The following is a 22,149-nucleotide window of genomic DNA, read 5'->3' on the forward strand; positions in this document are numbered from 1 at the left end:
GAACCAATGCGGGAGTTCTACCTCTAACCCCCTGCCCCCAGGCACGCGCACGCTGCTCACCCACTGGGGGAGGACGCACACGCGCCCGAACGGCTCGAGCGAGTACCACCTCTGGCGCGTCGACCCGAGATCACCCGAGATCACCCGAGGTCACCCGAGGTGTACCCGAGATATACTGACTTTGCTCCATAGGCGCGTCGACCCGCACGCGCGAGGCGTGTACCGGCTGGAGCCGCTGCTTGCGCCAGCTCTAGCCCCAGCCTGAGCCCCTGACCCTACCCTAGGCATGTACGGCTGGAGCCGCTGCTACGACCCGTGCAAGGACAGCTGCTGCTGCTGCCGCTGCCGCTGCCGCGTGAGCACCGCATCTTCACACGGCCGCTGCTGTGAGCAGGACATCGTGCTTCCGTCGTGGCGAAGGCCCGAGGCGATGGGTGCGTCGCCCTATTTGCGCCGCAGCAGCGGCGGCGGCGGCGGCGACGGCGGCGGCGGCGACGGCGGAGGGTCGGGACGCGATTTGCTCTTCTACTTCAACGGCAATTTGGGCGGCACTTCGCAGTTTGAAAACTACTCGTTTGGAGTGCGGCAACAGCTGCGGCGGGAGTACGGCCACTTGGCAGCTCGCGCGCAGAGGTTTGCCGACGGCGGCGCGAGCGGCGGCGGCGGCGTGCCGTATGGCGAGCGGGTCATCGTGACGGACGTCAAGACGCCGCGCTATTCGGAGAGACGCTCCCGCCGCGCGCTGTATGCATCATTCCCCATGATCAATTGTTGCGCATGATTGGTTCACAGGAGATGCTTTCTCGGTCGACCTTCTGCGGCGTCGTGCCCGGCTGGGGAAACGGGTCGTGCCTCGAGCCTTCCGTTAGCCTTCTCGGAGCCTTCCCTCGCGTAGGGGTGATGCCTGGCTGGGGCTGGTCGGGCCGGTTCGAGGACGCGGTGCTGCACGGCTGCATCCCCGTCCTTCTGCAGGTCCATGCTTGCCTAGATCAATTACACGGAGATTGGCGAGTGCATCCCCCTTTCTCGCCGAGACATCCACACCGAGGCGGTGGCATTCCTCAGCCATGATCAATGAATGCTCATCAGGACGGCATCCACACGCCCTTCGAGACGGTCCTTGACTGGCGGTCCTACGCCGTGCGCGTGCCCCGCGACCAGATCGGAGGCATGCGGCGGAGGCTGCTCGAGCTCTCGCCGCCGGCCGTGCAGGCGATGCAGCTGCGACTGAGCCAGGTGTGGCGCCGCTTCACGTACGGGAGTGTCGTCGCAGCGGAGCGCGCGCGCGCGGCGGCTGCCGGCCGGCCGCAGGGCCCGGGTGCTGCTCTCGCGGCGCACGGGGCGGACGACGCCGTCGCAACGCTGCTCGCCGAGCTGGCGGGCCGGCTGCGGCTGCGGCGGGCGAGGAGGCGCGCGGCGGCTCGCCGCGCTCGCCGCGAGCCGCGCGGCGGGCGGGAGGAGCCCTTTGTGGGCGCGGCGGCGGCGACGCGCGCGGCGGCGGTCGAGCCTCCGCCCGGGTGCGAGGCCCGCGAGTATGGCGACGAGAGCCCGGCGCTATCGGACAAGGCGCTGGCGGCGCTGCCGGGCAGCGTGATGCGGCGCGATTTTGAGGGCCGCTCAGTGAATGGGTGGGCCATCTAAGGTTTATTTTCGCTGTATGAGCAGAGGCGGCAGCTAAGCAAACATAAAATGCGACCGCATTGTGATTTGTGTGACACTCCAGGGGAGACTGCAGACTGAGACTCCACTGAAAAACGCAAAACTCCACTCCACACCCGGCTCGCTCGAGCGGGGAGCGTTTAGCGACGACGAGGTGGAGGTCGTGCGTCATGAAAGCCGCGCCTGCGGTCGCCTCGATCGTCGTAGCGGACGCCTCGATCCCAGGACTCGCCGCGGCCGAATCCACCCCCGCGATCACCGCGGCCACCGCGGTCACCACGGTCAACTTGCCTGCCGCCTGGCATGCCTCCGCCGGCGCCGCCGCCATAGCCCTTCCCTGGCCCACCGCCATACCGTTCGCGGTCGTCGAGGCGCGGGGGCCGGCCGCGATCGACATCGTAGCGCACACCTTCGCGCGGAGCGCCAAACCCACCGCCACCTCCGCCGTGGTAAGGCGCTCGGTCGCCGTGGTGAGGCGGAGGTGCTGAGCGGCCAGCATGGCGGCCGTGATCGCCGTGGCGTGGCGGCGGGCCACGCCCCTGCGACGGTGGTGGGCGAACGCTATGGCTACGGCCACCACCGCTGGCGTCCTCCCCGCCCCAACCCCAGGGAGAAGTGGATCGCGTGGAGGTAGAGTCAGAAGGAGGAGGCCTCGGACGAGACGCGTCAGAAGGGGCGGCGGACTCGGAAAGCCTTCGCTTTGGTGGGACACGGGAGATGGGTGCCGAGTTGCTCCGTGGCGAGCCGTGGTGAACCCCGGGCCTTGAGGGGGCCGATGGAGCGGCAGTGGCGGCAGCGGCTGGGACAAGGCCTGGCGAGGCGGGAGCTGCGAGTGCGGCGGCGGCGGCTGCGGGTGACGCCGCCAGTCGTGAGGACAAGGGAAGGTTGTCGCTTTCCGAGTCGTCCTCTTGATGCGATGAGAGCTGTCGCCGTAGCACATCCTCGTCCTCCGAGTCGAGCTCGACCATCTTTCTCCACTGCGCAGCCTGGCCACCGGCACCGGCTCCAGGGGACGCTGAGGCGGCGGTGGGGGCAGATGCCGAGGAAGAGGCGACGGCAGCGACGTTAAGACTGGTGGAAGGATCCGAAGCTGATAAGGGTAGAGCGGACATGTCAACACACGTGATCTGGTCGCCCTGATCGGGGTCCGCGAGCAATTTTTGCTGGTCATTGCTCGCGTCGCCACCACGAACCTGCGTTGGACAGATCGTCTGCTCTGGCGGCTGATCGCCGCCAGCTGGACCGGACGTTGTCTGCTGCAGCGCTCCGCGCACAATAGAGCTGCTCGCATCGGGCAGGCTGCTCAGCGCCTCCTCATCGGCAGCGTACATGTCGAGGTTGGCGCCGTGCTCCACGAGCCAGCGCAAGCACGCAACTTGGCCATGGCTAGCGGCACTCATCAGAGGCGTTCGCCCCTCTCCGTCGCGCGTCTCCAAGCCTGCGCCCCTCTCGACTAGCGTCTTTGCCTCGGCGATTCCGTCAACACTGCAAAGCCAGGTCAAGGGCGTCCACGTGCTTTGGCCTTTTTGCCACAGGCCAAAACGCACGTTCAAAAGCTCCTCTTGACTGCTCCATTTGTTGAGCTCGGCCAGCTCCGAGTACAGCGCGTCGCTATCGCCGCTCGCCAACGCGAGCGCCTTGGAAACCAGCCACGGCGGATCGCCTGCTGCAGCACTCTTGCTCCCTTGCCGGTGAAGCTGAGCCGCCGCTTCGCGCTCGCTGCTGAGCGTGGTCGGCGTCCACGTCTGGCCGTCGCTAAAGTACCAGTGCCTGACGTCCTTGGGATGCATAACATCGGTCTCCTCTGACCGCCATGTGCTGTACACGAACTCGTCCGCAGGATTCCTGACCGTGAAAGGCTTGCCCGCCTTGAGCCGCTTCACGAAGTCCTCGTTCCATCCAGAGAACCAGCAACCGTCTTCGAACCATAGAGCCCGGTCGCTTGGGCGAGTTCGGCCACCTTGGCGCGCCTTCACGCAGACTGGCCGCCCATTGATCTGCCAGCCTGGAACGCTGGAAAACTCGAACTCTCGCTGTCGCATTTCCGCACTAGCCGGCCCCGCGCCCGGAATGGTGCCGCGCAAGCGCAGCACTTGGTCGTCCAATGCTGAGGGTCCGGCAGCGCTCATGTGATGCCACGCTGAAAATCCCCCGGAGCGACGTCACACGAATCGCCCCCGGATCGGGCAGTCGCGCAGCCTGGGCCACACAGCGGGCTCTCTTCGGGCCCGTTTGCGCGGGGCGCCCGAAAGTGGGTTTCTTATTGAACTTGTTTTCTTCAATTCTTTCTTTCTTAAATTATTTTCTTCCAAAAGGATTGTAAACGCTCCCTCTTCGACTTGCCCGCCAAAAGAAAGAAAGTCAATTCAGGATACTCCCTTGTTGCTGCCACTCATGACAAAAACAGCCGCAGCTGTGCTTCACCTCTCTCTGGGGGGAGGCGGGGGCCCCCGGAGGCACCGTGCGCCGCGCAGCAGTGCGGAAACGGGGCCCCGGCTCTATTAGTCTCTATTAGCACCGACTTCCCGAATGATTACACGTTGATTAGAGGGCAGATTTGGAGAGATCTCGAGGAGTACATACAGATAGACCCTCCAATCATCAGAAAACTCCAACCTGATCGGTCGTACTGACCGCCGACAGATCACTCCAGACAGGTCAGTTGAGCAGCATGGCACGGTCAGCAGCGCCGAAAGGATGTCGCAAGGCGTGATCGCGTGATAGCATGGCCGCAAGTACGCCGAATTCCCATGAAAACAAGTAAAAAATAGCGCGAAAAAAGAAAAATGTCAAAAAAATCGGCGCCTGCGGCGGGCTGGGGGACCCCATCTCCCCCCCGCATGGGTACCCCTAGGGCCCTCGCCTCCCCCCAGAGTGCTTCACGCGATTTGTGAATTCGATTTTGTGTGTGTGTGACTCCCATCACCATCTCACATACCTTCATATAGGCGCTCGAGACCTCCTCTCGCTGCCTACTCGCTGCCGCGAGGGAGGGGGGGAAGACGTCGTGCGGGCGCCACTGCGCTCGCCGACTCCCCGAAAGGGCAAGTATTAGCCCGACACGAAACCCGAGCGAGACCCCTCCCCCCCGCCCCGACCCCCCCACCCCCTTGGGGCTAAGGCCCTTGCTCCCCTCCCCCCCTCGGGAGGGCCGAAGAGAGGCGCCCGTGGGGACCCCGCAATTCCCTTCCCCCCTCGGAGGGGGCCGGACGAGGCTTACCCCGAGGGTCCCACTCTTTCCTTCGCATAGCGGCCACTCTTCGGGATCGCTGGTCGAGAGCGACCCGGGGGATGCCCCGCGCGCCTGACCCAGGCGCGAAAACGAATCTGCGAGGCGTGGCCGCTCATGCGGCCCGATGGGGAGGAGCGGGGCGGACTGCGGGGATCGGCTTCTTACACAGCCCTTCCCTGCAGCGAGCCCCCCTCCATCCAACCCACCCGCGCTATAGGTCTCGGGTTTGACGCATGGGGTCACTCCCGCGAAACTCGCTCGGGAACTAGCCGGGGCAGTCGGAGAAGGGGCAACTCCGTGCACTGACGGTCGGCCGTCAGAAAACACGCCTCCGTGGCTCGGGTTAGATCTACACCAATCCTCGCTACCCGTCCGTACCTATTAGGTAGCCGGGTACCCAACGCGGCCAAAGGATATCCACCTCGAGAACCTCAGGCTCAGCCCTCTGGGGCGCCATGGAGGGTGCTGGACCGCTTTGGAGGGTGGACCGGTCCAGCGCAGCTCGAACCGGTCCTGGACCGGTCCTGTGGGGGGAGAGAGAGGTATGCGGTGAGCGGGCGGGAAGGGTTCGAGCTCTTGATGTTTTTAGGTATGTTGTGAGTGTGAATTGAGAGTACAGGCTGGCCGCAAAAAAAGGGACTCGAATTGGGCTCTTGCGGGCGGCCAAGCTCATTTAACGACTAAGAAAAAAGAAAGTCGAGTCGCGCCACGGACCGAGGCCCTCCTGTGTCCTTCGCCAGTCCGATCTGCAGAGAGAGTGTGTCTGACGGCAGGCGCCTCCCGGCGGTCGCAATAGGCGACTCAGGTTGATGCGAGCGGCGGCTTGCGTGAGTGCATTGGCTGCATCGCTCCTCCTCGTGCACCTGCTCGCATCACGCCGCCGACGCCGACACCGAAGCACTGCTGAGAGCGGCCTTCTCTTCACGGGCACAGGTTGCAGCTCTGGGCTGCCGCTCATCGGCTGTGCGATTGGCGCTCCGCAGTCGCCAGAAAAGTCATGCACCGCGTGCGGCCCCGCGCTCCGCAACGGCCGCGCCGATAAGAACTGGCGCAACAACGTCGGAGCACTGCTGCGCTTCCGAGGCGCCGATGGCCAGACAAAGCACGTGCAGATCGACTGCGGCAAGACATTCCGCGACACGTGCCTCCGCGTGTACAGCGAGCACGGCGTCACCTGGCTGGACGCGCTCCTACTGACACACGACCACGCGGACGCTGTCTTTGGGCTGGACGAGCTCCGCTCTCTGCAGCCGGTCGAGCCAGGCGCACCTCCTCATCGCCTGCTTCTGCGGAGCCAATCCCGTGGACCTGCCCGGAACCTTGCTGCAGGCACGTTCCGCATCCTCTCCTCGATCACCTGCTTCTGCGACCGCCGCACGCTCACCCGCATGCGGCGCGCCCTTTGAGACCTGTCTCTTTTGAGAAGCCCGCTACGACCTTCGTACACCTTACCTTCTCGGAACCTTGGCGCAGGCACGCCTTTCCTTACCTGTTCAAGAAGCGGGCGGCTGCGCCTCTGCGGCTAAACTTTGCAGACTTGTGCCAGTGCCGCCCGTTCGACCGCCGAGCCTCCGCCTAACTCATCCCTGAGTCAACACCACCAGTCCTTCACCACGCAGGTGCTGCGAGCTCGACCTCGAGCCTCTACCCGCACGTCCAGGCACGCTTGCGCCCGTGCCTGGCGGGCCTGCCGACGGGCCCGCTGTATCCATTGCCACTGCCGCCGTCATTGCCGCCGCCCCTGCCGCCGCCTCCTCCAGCGGTGGTGCGCCAAGGCAGATGGCGGTGGCGGGCGGAGGGTCTCTGGACGGTGCTGCAGCTCCGCCGCCTGCTCCTGCGGTGCGGCGATTCGTGGCGAGCATCGAGTGGGTCTCGTTCGGAGATGCGTTTGAGGTGGCGGAGCTCGAATAGGGTCGGTCTCTTGGCAGACACGTCCATGACGCGTCCCATGTCGGCAGGTGGCGGAGCTGGACGTGGTCGGCCTGGCGGTGACGGCGCTGCCCGTGCTACACGGGGCGGACTACACCTGCTACGGCTTTGCATTCGGGCCGCCGCAAGAGCGCGTGGTCTACCTGTCCGATTACACCGCCCTGCTGCCGCAGACAGACGCGCTGCTCGCATCGTGGAGCAGTGGCGGGGAGGCGATCCACTTGCTCGTGCTCGACGCGCTGCGTGCCGAGGGCAGCCACCCCGCCCCATCTCCCCCCCCGTGGCCACGGCACACCCACGACACGCGTCCACGGCGCGTCTCGTCAGGCAGCCACCCCGTCCACGCCACTCTCTCCGAGTCGGTGGAGCTCGCGAGGAGGCTCCGCCCGCGGTACACGTGGCACGTCGGCGTCAAGGAGCTGCCCACAAAGTGTCTGCTCACAGTCACTGCTGTGCACAGGCGAACACTGCTCGTCGGCATGGGACACGCGCTCGAGCACCACGCGACAAACCGGAGGCTCCGCCGGCTGTGGCGAGAAGAGCAGCTAGACGTGCAGCTTGCGTTTGACGGCATGTTTGTGCCGTTGCCGGGCCTGGACGTGGGATGAGAGAGTCTTGTTTCTGAAGAGAGAGAGGGTAGTAGTGTAACATGGACAAAATTGAGGGATTGATCAGAGGACATGCGCACATCGAGAGAGCCAGAGAGAGAGGGACCCTCTGTGGACGTGGAAGGACTGATGCGGCACAACAGCCACCCACACATTTGTGATATATCGCCCGCTCGGCCTCAGGCCTCCCCGCCCGGGCCGCCTCCGCGGAGCTTGGCGGCGAGGCTACTCAAGTCCTCCTCCACTGTATGCTCCAGCACCTCCGCCTCGTGCTCCAGCGCCGCCGCAGACCAGGCCGCGGACTGGGGGAGTGCCGCCGCCGACGCGGCCAGATCCTGCGCCCACCCGCCGCTGAGGGCCTCTGCCTCGACGCCGCACAGCGCAGCCGCGCGCTCGGGGAAGCCGCGAGCCATGCCCTCCTTGACAGCGTCAAAGACCGGGGATTTGGAGAGGTAGATGCCCCAGAAGGCCTTGCACAGGCCCGGCTCGCTCAGCGCCTTTTTGGACGCGTCGTCGGCCGCGCCGAAGGCGACCGACATCGTGCCCGCCTCGCACGAGAGGAAGATCTCGTCGCCGGGGTGCAGCCCGCCCTGCGCAATCTTGTTGGAGGTGAGGGCGCCGCTGAGGTGGCGCAGCGTGGTGGCGGCGGTGGCTTGCGGCAGCCGCGGTGCGAGGTGCTTGTTGATCGATTCGGCCACCTCATCGATCGACGCGGGGTAGTGCATGTGCAGCACCATCATCTTCGCGTCGCCAGAGGCGACGATTTCGGAGAAGGGTGCCTGGTGATGGTGAGGAGGTGGGATGGTGATGGTGAGGAGGTGGGATGGTGATGGTGAGGAGGTGGGATGGCGAGGAGGACGCCTCGGCCGGGTCGCACTCGTGGAAGTAGTCGCGGGAGAGGTAGCTAGCCGCCGTGTAGACCTTGACCAGGCCGTACTCGTATCGGTCCCCGCCGCCCGAGAACCAGAGCTCCTCGTCCCCCACCGTGAGCGCCGATGGGAAGGCGACGCCGTTGAGGATGCGTGTGGAAGCGTCGTGCGGCAGGTTGGAGGCGGGCTCGCCCGACGGCAGGAGGAGGTAGTTGAGGCCGCGGCAGAGTTTGCACTCAGCGAGGGAGGAGGTCGAGCAGAGCGCCAGGCTGCCGCCGATCGCCAGCGCCATAACGGCGAAGCTGCAGAAGGCCGCCAGGCAGCAGCGCCCCCAGCAGCGCCGCCGAGGAGGCGGAGGCGGCGGCGTGGCGGCTGCTTCGAGGTCCACCTCCGAGGCGGGCCAGTCCTTCGACGGCGTAGCGGCGGGTGAAGACATCACTTCGAGCGGTAGAGGTTCCTTGAAGGCTGGCGAGAGAAGGACTCCAGCTGGGGTTACCGGTAACTTTTTCACTTGTTGTTCTCGAGGTTCTCGAGGTGGATATCCTTTGGCCGCGTTGGGTAGCGAGGATTGGTGTAACCCGAGCCACGGAGGAAACTTGTTGTTCTTTTTCAGTGTATGTAGCTCTTACGTACATTCCCGTAGGAGGACTGCTGACAGGGTTTGCGATGAGGAGCGACCCGACGGGTTTCTCGGAGGTTAGTGCACCACTAACTAACCGCGCTTGTGGCCGCTCTGTGTATGTATCTCGAGAGCTCGAGACCTCGAGAGAAGGCCGCCCTCCCCGAGGGCCCAAGTCAAGAATTGGCTTTCTTTTGGCGGGCAACACTAACCGCCGAAGCGCAAGCGCTTGGAGCAAGAGAACTGCGACGATCGGTCTCATACTTTTTGTAACTCCTGTTGTTGTGTATGTGTACGCAATAACAGGACAGGATGATTGTTCTCTCTATCTCCCCTTCTAGCTCTTAGATCTAAAACCAAAACACGACGCGATCTTTGTCAAGCGCAACAACTTCAACCTGCTGCTCCACGAGACGTTCGGCGGCGGCTTCTCGCCCACCGCCGTTCTCAAAGCTGCGCCGCCTCGCGCGCAAAGTCGCGCGCGGCAGCGTTGACCGCACACAGCCTACTCGCCCAAGTACTCGCTCTCTTTTATGTCCCACCATGCAGAGCGCATCTCTCTCTCTGTTGTGCGAGGCGTGAACCGTGCCATTCGCTCTCACCTGGCAACCCTGTCTGCACGTCTCGCGCGCGCGTGAACAGGGCACTTCAGTCTGCAGGGGCTCCAGGCCCCAAATGACGTGTGAGTGTTAGAGCTGTTTGGTATTGCTAAAATCTCTCTATTGAGTCTCTAATCTAGATCTAGCATGAGCAGATGAGCTGCGACCTGTGTCCGACCCCCTGTTGCGCAGCATCACCTTAAACTTTGCGCAGAGGGCACCCCGGAGGGATGCCCAACCGCTCCACGCCACGGGGGGATGCCCAACCGCTCCACGCCACGCCGCTTGCGGCGGTCGTTTTGGCCTTGTTTTCTTTTAGCCGTGCTACAGAACAAGCTGACGCGGGCCCAGTACCTCGATGAGGTGACTTGGACCACCAAGAGCTGGCTGGGGCTGCAGAAGCAGCGCATCTCAGTCGTTCTTCACACGGCCATCGCAGAGCAGGTCGTGAAGAGAGAGATTTTTATTAACCAACAGAAATCACGACTCTCACAGTGATTTGGGCTCGGCAGCTAGCCCTAGTCTGGCCGGTTCTTTTGTCAGATCGACACGAAATAGAATGAGATAGAATGAGATAGCCAGATAGGAAGCGCCAGGTAGCGCCAGATAGCGCCCCAACCCGCCGCTGCAGCGGGGCGCCCCGCCCCCCTCTCTCGCCGCGCGCCTTTGGCACCGTGCTCTCTCGCCTTACTACGACCACCTAGATGGTGCCGACGGCTGCCTTCCACGCCCGGTGCTCCTCAGTGTTGAGGTCGAAGGTCAGCTTGAAGTCAGTCGGATCGGGCTTGGGGGGGCGGATCTGCTCGTAGCCTGCCTCCTCGCCGCCGAGGCGATCGGCCTCCTCGCAGGTGAGGCAGAGCGCACAGCCTGGTTGCGCATCGAGCCACTCCTTCGACTTGTGCTTGTTGTCAAGCGCCAGCCGCCACCGCTTCTCGAGCGCGATCGCCATCGGGTTGCTCGCGTGCCTCCCCATCCAGTGCGAGTACAGCTGCGACACGGCGCTCACGCCATTGAGCACGCGGTGGCTCTTCTTGCACGAGTCGAAGGGGCAGATGAGGACCACGGGGCTCGGGTGGTAGTCGGCGTTGCCCATCACCTACCAACAGGAACAGGACGGCATGTGTGTACAGGACGGCATGTGTGTGGTATGTGCGTGTGCGTGCGTGCGTGCGTGCGTGCGTGCGTGCGTGCGTGCGTGCGTGCGTGCGTGCGTGCGTGCGTGCGTGCGTGCGTGCGTGCGTGCGTGCGTGCGTGCGTGCGTGCGTGCGTGCGTGCGTGCGTGCGTGCGTGCGTGCGTGCGTGCGTGCGTGCGTGCGTGCGTGCGTGCGTGCGTGCGTGCGTGCGTGCGTGCGTGCGTGCGTGCGTGCGTGCGTGCGTGCGTCTTCTCCGTGAGGCCACGGCCCTCAAAATACTTGGCCAGGTACTCTGGCTCCGACCGCATGATGTCGCTCGATGCGGGCTTCCACGAGCTGGTCACGTGCGTGCGTCTTCTCCGTGAGGCCACGGCCCTCAAAATACTTGGCCAGGTACTCTGGCTCCGACCGCATGATGTCGCTCGATGCGGGCTTCCACGAGCCGGTCACGTGGCTGCGCGTCGAGGCCGTCACGCCGTAGATGGAGCCTTTCAGCTCGTCGAGCTTGGTGGTGGAGGCCTCCTGCTTGCGCGTGCGCGGCTTGGACTTGGCCTTGAGCTTCTTGCCCACGTCCACGGCGCAGATCTCGACCTCGACCGTGACCTCCGTCTCGTCCACAAGCAGCTGGCCCAGCCGCTCGATCTGAACGCGCGCGGTGGACAGCGTGGGCTGGTCGCGGACCTTGAAGAAGAGCGCCTGCTTGCCGCTGAACAGCACCTTGCCCTGCAGGCCGATCTTGACGGAGGTGGGAATCTCGAACGACTCGCGCAGGTACGGCTCGAGGCGGCCCCAATCCTCGGCCGTGACGATGGAGTTCACTCGCAGCTCCGGGGGGCAGCTTGCGAGCAGCGTCACGTCGAAGGTGTCCTCATCGATCGGGTCGTCCTGCTTGATCAGGAAGCGCCACTGGAGCAGGCCCGCCTTGGCGGTGGCCGCCGTCTGCACGCGGGCCGCCTTCTTTGCGGCCTTCCTCTGCTCCCGCTTGAGCTCGCGCTCCTCGCGATCATCGCGTTCGCGCTGCATGCGCTCCTCGCGCTCCGCCGAATCCTCCGAGGACGACGAGGAGGAGGAGGAAAGGCTGCGGTCGCGGCCGCGGTCGCGGTCGCGGCTGCGGCTGCGGCTGCGGCTGCGACCCATATAGAGCTGGCGGGAAGGAGCGTCTATGCGCGCGCAGCGCGAAGAAGAAAAGAAAAACGGCTTGAATAGGCGAGATCGCCGCGAGATCGCACGAGATAGAACGAGATAGCTGGATTGATCTGGATCGCCCCAGATAGCACGTCAATCTGATGAAAAGAACCGGCCAGACCAGGGATGCAGCTTGTTAGCCCTCAGCCGAAGCTGGGGCCGGTCCCGTAGCCGAGAGAGCCCGCGCCGATGAGTTCGACGCGGTCGGGGGGGCCTGCGGAGAGGCCAGCGAGATGGCGATCGCTGTACTTCATGGTGTCATCAAGTGACTGGCTGACTCGCCAGAGCGCAGAGGTCGATACTCTGGACGACCCATAGGATGCCACGAATGCCTGAAGGAGAGGGAGGCGAGGCCAGAGGCAGGCTCAGCTGCTCTCGGGTGATCCCGCTTTGGTGGCTGAAGGACCCGATGGTCCTGTCACATTCGTGTTCCGAGTCGTGGGGGTAGAAGAATTCGAGGTAGAATCGAGTCAGCACTTCCTTGTAGTACAGCGGACCGCCAGGCTCGCCGGCAGCATCCGCAGGGAGGCAGCATATGAGGCACCAGTTTTCTGGAGTGCTCAGCAGCTGCGGCCGCGATGGCAGAGTCGGCCGCGGTTCGAGCGAGCAGCTCTCTCTTGTCGTGAATGAGCTTGCCTGTGGCGGGGGTGGGCGGGTGCACGGAGCTAAGTGCCTCGCCACCCTCGCAGGAGTCGCTTAGGCGGCTCCCGTGGTGTACCTGTGTTAGTGCCAGTGCGCGCCAGTCCCGTGCACAGTGTTGTGCGAGGGAGCTTGCTTGTAAAATTCTTTTAGCCTTGCCAGGAAAGGGCACCTCCCGACGAGCGAAACAATGCTCCGCGTAGCGCTCCGCAAGCTCGCCGCGCCTGCGGCTGCCGCTGCGGGTGTCGCCACTGCTGGCGGCGCGGTCCACGCACAGGAGGAGCGCAGGCGACCGGCGGCCGGCGCGAGAGACGGCGCGTGCTCCGGCGACGCTGCCCGCTGCTCCGCGGCCGCCGCTTCGCCTGCGGAGGCCGCGATACCGCTCTGGCAGACGGCGGCCAACCTGGTGGCTGCCAACCCGTTCAAGTCGGTCTTCGGCGTCGCGGCGCCGCTGTACGCCGCCATCTTTGCGTACGAGTGCTCGTCGCCCGCAACCAAGGACCTCCCGCTCTCGCAGCGGCTGATCCACACGCGGGTATACGGGCAGGCCATCGCGATCGGAGCGACGATCGCGGTCATGGCGGTCCTGAACGCGCAGGAGAAGCGCGGCGGCCTGCCGTACGGCCAGACGGAGGCCAAGCCAAAGCATTCGGAGCTGACTCGCCTGTACGACGGCACGATGCGCCGAGCGAGCGGCAGCAGCAGCTTGCCGCAGGGCTTGCACGACCGGCAGGCGTGGGCGGCGGATAACGTCGACAACTACGGCCTGAAGATGGAGCAGGCGCAAGCAAAGCGTGATTTCGGCTCCCGTTCTCTGTCTGACGGACTTGGCTGACTCGCTGCAGGTGATCGTGCCGCTGCTGTACATGCCTGCCTTCCCGCTGACCTTCATACTCCTCCGCTCGCGCGTCAGACCCGAGACGCTCAACAAGGTGCGAGAGATGCACACGATCAGAGCACAACCGAGGCGATCCGCAGTAGCGGGATGCATTCACCCCGAGACGCCCCCCAAAGGTGCTGGCCTCCATGATCGCTATCGCCGCCTCGCACGCCGCGTGGATCCAATTCGGTGCGGCTCTCCTTCTCGGCTAGTCCTCGGCTAGTCCTCGGTGCAGCTCGCCTTCGTTGCACCCTTTGGCGCGTCTCGGAACGCGTCCTCTGAAGGCGTCCACGACACCAACGGGGCTCCGGCTCCTCCCGTTAGGCGACTCGTCGATGACTGGCGCTTGAGGATCCCGACCTCCACATCCCGCGCTCCGATCCTCCGTGATGACTTTGCCTTCGCGAGGAGTGGACTCGCGCGTCGCCGCGCCGCCTCTTTGCCGCCGAAACGTACACCATGGCTGCTCTCCTGCCACCTTGTGCCAGTACTCTCGAGGTGGCCGGCGCGGGGGCCACACACATGCGACACAACGACGTTGCGAGCCGCGAGCCCCGCGGTAGCCGGTGGCGCTAAACGCTGATGCGCCCGACTCCCGCCCGGGCGCTCGCGGTGGCCGCGTGTGTGCCAGGCCGGGGTGATGTACACTCGTATGCTGGCTCTCTTTTTCTTCTCTACCGACATACATGGAAATCTCTGCGCTACATCGGAAGATCCTTGGACTGTAGATCGTAGATGCCTTTCAGAGATCTCTTAAGTGGCAAATCTCCTGCCAAGAGCAGCAGTAGATTGAAGAACTGGTGGAGGCAAATATTCTCCGGAGTAGATGCTCGAGAGGAGTCTGAGATCTCGAGTTGGTGCGTGCAGTCGCTTGAGATCTTGCGACAGAGGTGGAGATTCTGACTTCGCGCCAAAGGCGCCTAGAGATCGTGTGGGCCGACTGGAGATAGCAAAATGGCGCGAAAAGAGTGTGGAGATCCTTTTGCTATGTGAATGAATCCATAGCGCATCTCCTTGAAGGTTTGAGCCCCCCTCCTCCCCCGGGCCCCCGAATCGAGATTGGGCGGACTTTCACGTGCAAGCGTTGTGCACAGTGGAACCCGCTCAGGCTATCCACCTCAGTCACCAAGATGGTGCCGCCTGCGTGCATGGCTCTGGAGCGGGAGCGTGGGATCGAGCGTGGCCCATGTGAGGAGCTCTTCGCCAGCGCTTGTCCGTGCTCGCGCCACGGCTGCTGGAGGGCAACGGCCTGCACCCAGTCGGTTTGGAGTGAAAAATCAAGCGGCGGCGACAAAGGGACCCTGCCAGGCACAGTCTCGGCACCAGCTACATCAGCGGCCATTGTGACGGGCCTCTTCAAGAACGAATCCTTTCCTTTACACGTGGAAGCCAGAGCAGAAGACGGCAACCACAGCGAGCGCCATCGAGAGAGCGACTCCAAGAGCGGCCTGGCGAGTAGAGGCACATATAAACTCGGGACACGAAGACAAGCAGGAGCGGTTACTATTGGGGTTGCTGCGGTCTCTGCGTGCGGTCAAGACGACACTGCCCGTGCATACCATGATCTTTGACGGCACCCTCCAGAAGCCAAGCCTGCTGCGCCTTCGCCGGCTCGGGACACGCGGGCTGCCGATTGCACCTGACGCCTTTCGGCCTCCGCCTTGGGCCATGATCAAACGGCGCGGGACTTTTGCCAAATTGGCTGACGCTCACGAGGTCGCGGCTTGGCTCGACAATGACTGCAGGGCCGTGCGGAATATCGACAGCCTCGCGCTCGCGCCCACGCCCGCATTCGCCTTTGCGTCGCAGGACTTTGGGCTCAACTCGGGCGTCATGGTGATTCGACCGAGCCTCAACGATTCCGCACAAGTCCTCCAGCTCCTTGCGCAGCCGGCACCGCCCAAGCAGTGGCGCTGGACCAAAGGCTTTGATTGGCCGGTGTATCGTGCCCGGCGCGCGAGGGAGGCGGTGGCGCTACGGACCAGGAGCTGTGGACGGCCTTGTTCAATGCCAAAGCCATGGCTGATGGCAGCGCGGTGTACGAGCTGCCAACGGGTTTCAATTTCCGCTGGTTTTGGCAGATGTCGCACGCGGAGCGCTGCAAAGTCTCGATCAGTGCACTTGTGGTGTTCGGGGCAATTGCATGAGGCTAACTTCACGCAGATGCTCGCGGACTCGTGCAGCCTGCGCGTACACGACGACGCGTTCATTAGTTAGCAATAGCCACACAGCTGAGCACAGAGGTGATCTGGCAGCAGCTGGTGGGCGTCCTCCCCGAGACGCAGTCGTCGTCACCGACACACACCGGCGTCACACTGCCGGCGTCTGAATGAAAAAGCGGGTCGGGTGCAGAGCTGTTGACATATGTCTGTGACTAAGCATTTCTCGCTGGAATCCTCGATCCTTATTGTGGATGCAAGTAATAAACAGGGGTCGATGGGAGACAAGCCACAATACCTCCCACTCGCAATCGGGTGCTTACGTATCTGTCGCGAACATCCAATGCCATTATGCAGATCTCCTCACAGATCGTACCCGCCCGCGGCTGTACACATGACCAGATGCACGGTCGGCTGCCCTCGCCCCTCTGCCTCCCGAGTGAGTGCAGCGAGCTCAGGAGAGAGGGGGCGTGGGGCCAGAGGACGGCTCGGCGCCGTCGAGCTGGAGGGCGGAGAGGGGGGGGAAGACCGGGCCCGCGCATCACACGCGGCCCAGGAAGTCGTCCCCCCAATCCTGCGCCACGCCGTCGCAGTCCATCGCCCCGCCCTCCCCGAAGGTGGCCTCGGCGGTGGGGCCCATGCCGGGCGGGCAGACGCCCGGCGGGTGCGGGAAGGCGCGGTGCGGGTACTGGTAGTGGAGCGGCGTGGTGGTGCCGCCGCCCCCGCCGCCGCCATTGTGCTGCGGCGTCCCGCCGTACTGCGGCGGGCCCTGGCCCATGTGGAGCGAGGCCTGGGTGGCGGGTCGCTTGCGGGACAGGTCCTCGGTGCCTCCGGTGCCTGGAGGGAGAGGTGAGGGTGCGATTGGCTAGGTGGATACAGTGAGTGGCTGCAGCACGGCCGAATGCAGCCGAGTGCGCGTCTTCTCGAGTTGGAACCGAGGGACCTGCACATCTAGAGGCTTGCGCGCCGTACCCGCCGCTGCGCGCAAAGGCGGAGAGCTCTGCGGCGGTGACGCCGGTCGAGCGGCAGTGGAAGGCCATCGCCGAGGCGAGGACGACGAGGGTTCGCTCCCACTCCTCCTCAGGGCATGAGTGAGAGTGGGAGCTGAGCGAGCTGCTGACCTCCTGCCGAACCTCCATCGCCAGCCGATGCCCGCGGCTGCCCGCGAGGTTCGCGCCCGACGCGTCCCCCCACCAGCCGACCGACGTAGGGCCGTATGTCCTCCCCGAGGCGCGGTGCCTGACGGCGGAAAGAGCAGCGGGTGAGCAGCTGGGGCGAGGGCGGTGAGTCTGGGAGTCGCCCGTGCGCCACGGCTGCAGCAAATGCTCGGTCGTGTGGTCCGAGATGAGCCCGTCGGGTGCGAAGGCGGCGTACGATGCGCCAGCCTCGCCGCAAGGCAGGACGGTCGCAAGGCCTCCGTACTGGATCGCCGGCGGGCGCTGGTTGTCGGCCAGCTGGGACGCCGGGGCCGGGGCGGCCCACGGCGGCGGCGGCGCGGCGGGCGCGGGGGCGCCGACCGCCTTTGCGGCGCACTCGCTCGCGCAATGCAGCCGGCAGTAGGTGCGGCGCAGCACGCCGAGCTCTTGCGCGCTCATCAGCGTGTAGGTGGAGGGGAGGGCGTCGCAATGCGGCAGCGAGAGAGCGGCCGAGAGGCGGACGGGGCAGTCGGCGAGGCCGCACGGTCCGCTGCCGTGGTGCGACTTGACGGCGATCACGTACTCGGGCAAGTAGGTGGCGACCAGGTCGTTGATGAGCCTCGCCGGCGGCGGTATGCCGTCTGCGGCGTCGTGCTCGTGCTGGACGGCCGTGACGGAGACCTGGAGAGGACGTGCGACTCAGGGACAACTCGCGGAGGTCGCTCTCTGCAGGAGAGGCGGAGAGCCTGCTCCGGCTCGAGCTGCGCCTTGAGGGCCGCCTCCTGGTACGCCTCGAGGCGGAGGGGCCGGTCCTCGGTCGCGGTCAGCACCGCCATCATCCTCTCGAACGGCTCGTCGGCGGCGAGGTCCGCCTAGCAGGGGGGGGTTCGGCGGAGGGTCAGAGAGAGAAGGCTCCACCGCCTTCTCGAGGAGTCGCCGGGTGTGCGCCGGGTTTGCGGCGCGGGAGGAGTCGTAGAGCAGGCCGATGCATGCGTCGAAGCGGAGGGCGAGGAAGAGCGGGTGCTTGCACTTGTTGCGGATGTTGACCGCAGAGAGGTAGTTGCGCAGCCCATCGATGGAGTTGTCGATCGGCTGCCGCACGAGGCCCTTGTCCACCTACGAGAGGAAGGGGGTCGCCGCGGTGTGGGAAGGAGCGTGGCTTGGGCAGTGCCCAGCAAGTGCGTGCGAAGTGTCTGCGAACCTTCTCCAGCACGCGGTCGAGCTTGTCCGGCGCAAACGGCAAGTGCGCCGCGACGCCGCCGCCGCCGCCGCCGCCGCCTCCCCCGCCCCCCGCCCGGCTGGCACCGCCGCCCGCCGCCTTGCTGCCCGCGCGCTCCTTCGGGGTCCTCTTCCTCGCGTCCACCCGGATCGGCGGCGAGATGAGCGCCGCCGCGATGCACATGGCCGCACTCAGCCGCTGCGGGTCCGTCTGCGGAGGAGCTTGGACCATCACCACGGCCGCCTGTCCACACGCTGCGGCCGTGAAGTGGACGCTGCCACCTGTCGGTCACCGGCGCCATCGCCCAGGCGCGACCGCGTCGGGCGTGCTTGGCAGCGGCATGCCCGCGGCGCCAGCAGCGAGCGTCATCGCAGCCTTCGCAGCCGCCGGCGACGCGGCGCGCGCCCTCACGTCGGTCACCGCGGCGGTCGCCTCTACGCGCGGGACGAGCAGCGACGCCATCAGGTGCATGTGCCGCCCCTTGAGGTTGTACGAGGTCGTCTTGAACGAGAGCGAGGTGAAGGAGGCTGACCCCGACACGAGCGGCCGAAGCGTGCCTCCCTCGAGCCCGCACGAGGTGGCCGCTTCGCAGGCGACGTCGACGGTGACGGCGGAGAGGAGGACGGCGGCGCGCTCGGGCAGCGGCCCGCCGTCTTCGCGCCACACCTGCAGGCAGGCTCCGAGAAGGGCTCGGGGCACGGGTCGCCGGGGCCTCAGCCTCCATGTCGCCGCCGCGCCTCGACGGCGATGCGCGGCAGCGTGCAGTTCTTGTGCCACGCCCACGAGGGAGGGTCTCCCTCCTGAGAGAGAGGGGAGAGGGGCGCCGGTGAGGCTCCGCCGGACGCTGCTGCGCGTCTCGACGCGGCGGCGGCGGTTGCGCGGCGGTGGCTTGCGCGGTGGAGGCAGAGACTCGTGTGTGTGAGCGATGAGGGTCAGGCGCAGCAGAAGGCGCCAGCAGAGCGCCGCGCATCCGCTGACTGCTGCGCGTCTCGACGCGGCGGCAGTTCGCGCAGCGCACGACAGCTGGTAAAGGGTGACTCGCGCGCGGGCTGCGCCCACCTGCAGCGGCGGCCGCTCCATCTTGACGCGGAGCTGGCAGGTCGAGGCCGAGCGTGAGCGGCCAGAGTGCGACCACAGAACGGCCGCGTCAGCCTCCGACCCCGTGCCAGACAGCAGCGAGTAGTTGGTCACGTCCCACTCGAAGCTCTTTGGCGGCGCAGACAAGCGTGTCTCCGCCACCAGAGCCTCCTCGTCCTCGTCCTCCCCCTCCTCCTCGCCCTCCGGGGTCAAGGCGGGCGTCGTGGCCGCCGGCTCGGCTCCCGCCGGCTCAGCGCCCGCCGCCACCGCCCCTGCTGTCGCCGCCGCCGCCGCTGTCGCCGCCGCCGCCACCTCTTCGACCGCCCGCGCGTACGCCACCGCCGCCTCCACCGCCGTGTCGAAGCAGCCGAGGGTGACCAGCCTTCCACCCACCCTGCGCTCCGCTCGGAAGCGGCCATAGGGCAGCTTGCGCACGCCCTTGTAGCCGGTGGCGCTGCTGCTGGAGAGGTGCAGCTTCAAACCCTCCGCCTCTGTCGCCACCGCCGGGGTCAAGGCGGGCGTCGTGGCCGCCGGCTCGGCTCCCGCCGGCTCAGCGCCCGCCACCACCGCCCCTGCTGTCGCCGCCGCCGCCGCTGTCGCCGCCGCCGCCACCTCTTCGACCGCCCGCGCGTACGCCACCGCCGCCTCCACCGCCGTGTCGAAGCAGCCGAAGGTGACCGGCCGCCCGTTCGCCGTGTACCGCACCTCGAAGCGGCCAGAGAGATGCTCGCGCACGCCCTTGTAGCCGGTGGCGCTGCTGCTGGAGAGGTGCAGCTTCAGCCCCTCCGCCTCTGTCGCCACCGCCGGGGTCAAGGCGGGCGTCGTGGCCGCCGGCTCGGCTCCCGCCGGCTCAGCACGCGCCGCCAACACCGCCCTTGCTGTCGCCGCCGCTGCCGCCGCCGCCGCCGCCGCTCCCTCCTCCAGCGGCGCCGGATCCTCTGCCCCTGCCGCCCCTCCCCACCCACAGAGCTGCACGCCGAGCGGGGCGGGCGGCGTGCCGCTGCTGCGCCGCTGTCCCTCGGCGCCGCCGCCAAGCAGTTCCATCTGCCCCGCTGACAGACGCAGCACTCGGCTAGATGGCAGCGCAGTCGGGAGTGTGGGCCGCTGAGGCAGATCCTCCAGCTTGACCCGAGTTGGACCCATGAGAGTGTCGCTCATCATGCTCATCTCATGCTCATGAGGCGCTGTTCATTCACGTAAACGCACAACCCCGGGCCCCGAAATCGCACAGTGATGACAGTGACATGCAACACGGGGTCCCAGGGAAGGCGAGCAAAAACCTTATCGCGCGCGCTAGACGCCGACTCGGAGGCCGCACCGGTCAGGCGCGCAGCCGGAGAGAGAGGGAGGCGCTCAATCGCCGAACTCGGCGAGCGTCTCCAGCGTCTCCGCTTCGTACGCACCCTCCTCCCAGCAATTGAGCGCCTCCTCCACCCCCGCGCCCGCGCCCGCAGCGTCCGTGCCCGCGAGGATGGCAGCGACGCGCTCCTTCTGCCGAGCGTTCGCCTCCGCCTTCGCCTCCGCTGTTCATTCACACCAACTAGGGAAACATCCACGGTTCCCTGGGGTCGTCGTGAATAAACGAGTATGCCGAGCGGTGAAAACAGACAGGCGGGGGGGGAGATCCTCTAGCTTGCCCCCTCCTGCCGGGCATGAGTCCAAGCAACCCCTGCCTAGACGAGTACAGCTAAAGAGTACCTGGGTGGGGCTCCGGCCCTCCCTGTGGGGGACCGTGAACATCTTTGGCTTGTGAGCCAGGAAAAGGGTTGGAGTCCAAGAGGCGCTGTTCATTCACACCAACTAGGGAATATATCCACGGTTCCCTGGGGTCGTCGTGAATAAACGAGTATGGTGTATGCCGAGCCGGTGATAACAGATACGAGAGGCGCGGGGGGGGGGGGGGAGCTGTTTCCCTGGTGTCGTATGCGAGGTTCTTGTTCCGGTTTGTTGTAAAATTCTTGTTCCTTATCACCTATCTGGAGAGTCGTGATAGACTTGGACCACCAAGAGCTGGCTGGGGCTGCAGAAGCAGCGCATCTCAGTCGTTCTTCACACGGCCATCGCAGAGCAGATTGTGAATGAGCTTGCCTGCGGCGAGGGCGGTCGAGTGCACGGAGCTAAGTGCCTCGCCGTCCTCGCGGGAGTCGCTTAGGCGGCTCCCGTGGTGTACCTGTGTTAGTGCCAGTGCGCGCCAGTCCCGTGCCTAGTGTCGTGCGAGGGAGTTTGTAAAATTCTTGTTTGGAGCGGGGTTGTGGGGTGGGGATGTCGGGGTGGGGTGGGACGGGCCATGATTGTCACGGGGGACGGGGCGGGTTTCCCGACCGATGGGTGGCCGGGTGAGGGCCCGAGGGTTGCGGAAGGCACGCGGCGGGGTCGGCGGGCTCGGCGTCGTCGCCGAGCCCGGCCCGACCGCCGCCACCGGGGCCGCCGCGCCGTAGAGCGGCTCCTCGGTCTTCCTACCGGCGATGCACGCGGCCGCGCTTGGAGGCGCTCGCTGCTCGGCCGCGCGGGGCTGGCTGACTCGCCCGCTGGGAAGGTGGGAGGGGTTTGCGGCGGGGCCCCCATCGGCCATGGCAGGCCGAGCAGGCTCAGCATTAGGAATTCTGGTGAGCCCCCGCTTTTTCCGGATTCCGCGCGATCATTTCGTCCGTCCAATCGATAGAAGCGCCGGATCGCCCATGTTAGGGTGCCCACACGACCCAAAAGAAAATAGCTTTCCGCCTCAAAAAGGGACGCACGACCGTGGAGGCAAATCTGATGTTGGAGTGTTCCAATAGGAGCGAGGCCTCTTCCGTTGGGGGACCGAGTCACTAGGAAACGAGGGTTCCCCATTGTGAGTCGCTCCAGCGCATGACACTGCACTTGGCGCCGAGCGGCCGCGGCACAGACCTTGTGCAGGCCTCCCCTCATTGAGTGCACCGGTCCGGACCGATGGCGCTCGGTGTGGAGCAAGTAAGACCCCCCCCCCCATCGGCGCGCGCCCGACCTTTGAACGGCCCAGGAGCACCAAGAGGATTCCTCATGGCTGCACTCAAGTGGGCTTCGACCGGCCTCGGCTGGGGGGGCGGGTTGTCCCGGCTGCGGACGCCTTCTGCAGCCCCCTGGGCGTGACTCAGCACCCAAAACTGCCCCTCGGCGGCATACAGCACTGCCAGCCAGCCTCTTTCTCCTCCTCAAGGGCTGTACTATGGCCATATTGCGCCGCC

The 22,149-nt window shown here is 65.7% G+C and overlaps 6 protein-coding genes across 6 annotated transcripts in view; 3 read left to right on the forward strand and 3 right to left on the reverse strand.

Moving 5' to 3' along the window:
• The window catches only part of EMIHUDRAFT_204071 (hypothetical protein), a gene marked incomplete at both ends in the record, with an annotated part of 4,261 nt that extends 2,620 nt beyond the window's left edge, over window positions 1-1,641 (forward strand). Inside the window, 5 exons of the mRNA XM_005781783.1 lie at window positions 395-434; window positions 560-770; window positions 896-972; window positions 1,090-1,236; window positions 1,525-1,641. Coding sequence (XP_005781840.1) covers window positions 395-434; window positions 560-770; window positions 896-972; window positions 1,090-1,236; window positions 1,525-1,641 — 592 coding nt within the window. The remainder of the gene's footprint in view (window positions 1-394; window positions 435-559; window positions 771-895; window positions 973-1,089; window positions 1,237-1,524) is intronic.
• A 33-nt stretch (window positions 1,642-1,674) lies between these two features.
• Window positions 1,675-3,788, reverse strand: EMIHUDRAFT_204072 (hypothetical protein; the record flags this gene model as incomplete). The annotated part of the gene is made up of 5 exons (XM_005781784.1): window positions 1,675-1,717; window positions 1,776-1,842; window positions 2,014-2,198; window positions 2,782-2,852; window positions 3,114-3,788. 5 exons carry the CDS (start codon window positions 3,786-3,788, stop codon window positions 1,675-1,677), a joined length of 1,041 nt encoding a protein of 346 aa, XP_005781841.1.
• Window positions 3,789-5,700: 1,912 nt separating this feature from the next.
• EMIHUDRAFT_426857 (hypothetical protein) lies at window positions 5,701-8,760 on the forward strand (the record flags this gene model as incomplete). The annotated part of the gene is made up of 6 exons (XM_005781785.1): window positions 5,701-6,193; window positions 6,690-6,784; window positions 6,850-7,072; window positions 7,148-7,211; window positions 7,281-8,207; window positions 8,290-8,760. 5 exons carry the CDS (start codon window positions 5,701-5,703, stop codon window positions 7,426-7,428), a joined length of 1,023 nt encoding a protein of 340 aa, XP_005781842.1. The 3' UTR covers window positions 7,429-8,207; window positions 8,290-8,760.
• A 3,905-nt stretch (window positions 8,761-12,665) lies between these two features.
• Window positions 12,666-14,049, forward strand: EMIHUDRAFT_449914 (hypothetical protein; the record flags this gene model as incomplete). Its single annotated transcript, XM_005781786.1, has 4 exons — window positions 12,666-13,253; window positions 13,318-13,404; window positions 13,487-13,541; window positions 13,677-14,049. A coding segment is annotated over one exon (557 nt), but the record flags the coding sequence as incomplete, so codon positions are not given.
• A 2,003-nt stretch (window positions 14,050-16,052) lies between these two features.
• Window positions 16,053-20,110, reverse strand: EMIHUDRAFT_99812 (hypothetical protein; the record flags this gene model as incomplete). The annotated part of the gene is made up of 7 exons (XM_005781787.1): window positions 16,053-16,348; window positions 16,455-17,307; window positions 17,340-17,519; window positions 17,566-17,763; window positions 17,849-18,109; window positions 18,182-18,532; window positions 18,926-20,110. The coding sequence occupies 7 exons, from the start codon at window positions 20,108-20,110 to the stop codon at window positions 16,053-16,055; spliced, it is 3,324 nt and encodes a 1,107-aa protein (XP_005781844.1).
• Window positions 20,111-20,296: 186 nt separating this feature from the next.
• EMIHUDRAFT_204084 (hypothetical protein) lies at window positions 20,297-21,515 on the reverse strand (the record flags this gene model as incomplete). Its single annotated transcript, XM_005781788.1, has 3 exons — window positions 20,297-20,466; window positions 21,114-21,146; window positions 21,404-21,515. The coding sequence occupies 3 exons, from the start codon at window positions 21,513-21,515 to the stop codon at window positions 20,297-20,299; spliced, it is 315 nt and encodes a 104-aa protein (XP_005781845.1).
• Window positions 21,516-22,149: the final 634 nt, after the last annotated feature.

This window comes from Emiliania huxleyi (genome assembly GCF_000372725.1).
Source record: "Emiliania huxleyi CCMP1516 chromosome Unknown EMIHUscaffold_20, whole genome shotgun sequence".
In the NCBI taxonomy this organism is placed as follows: Eukaryota; Haptophyta; order Isochrysidales; family Noelaerhabdaceae; genus Emiliania; species Emiliania huxleyi.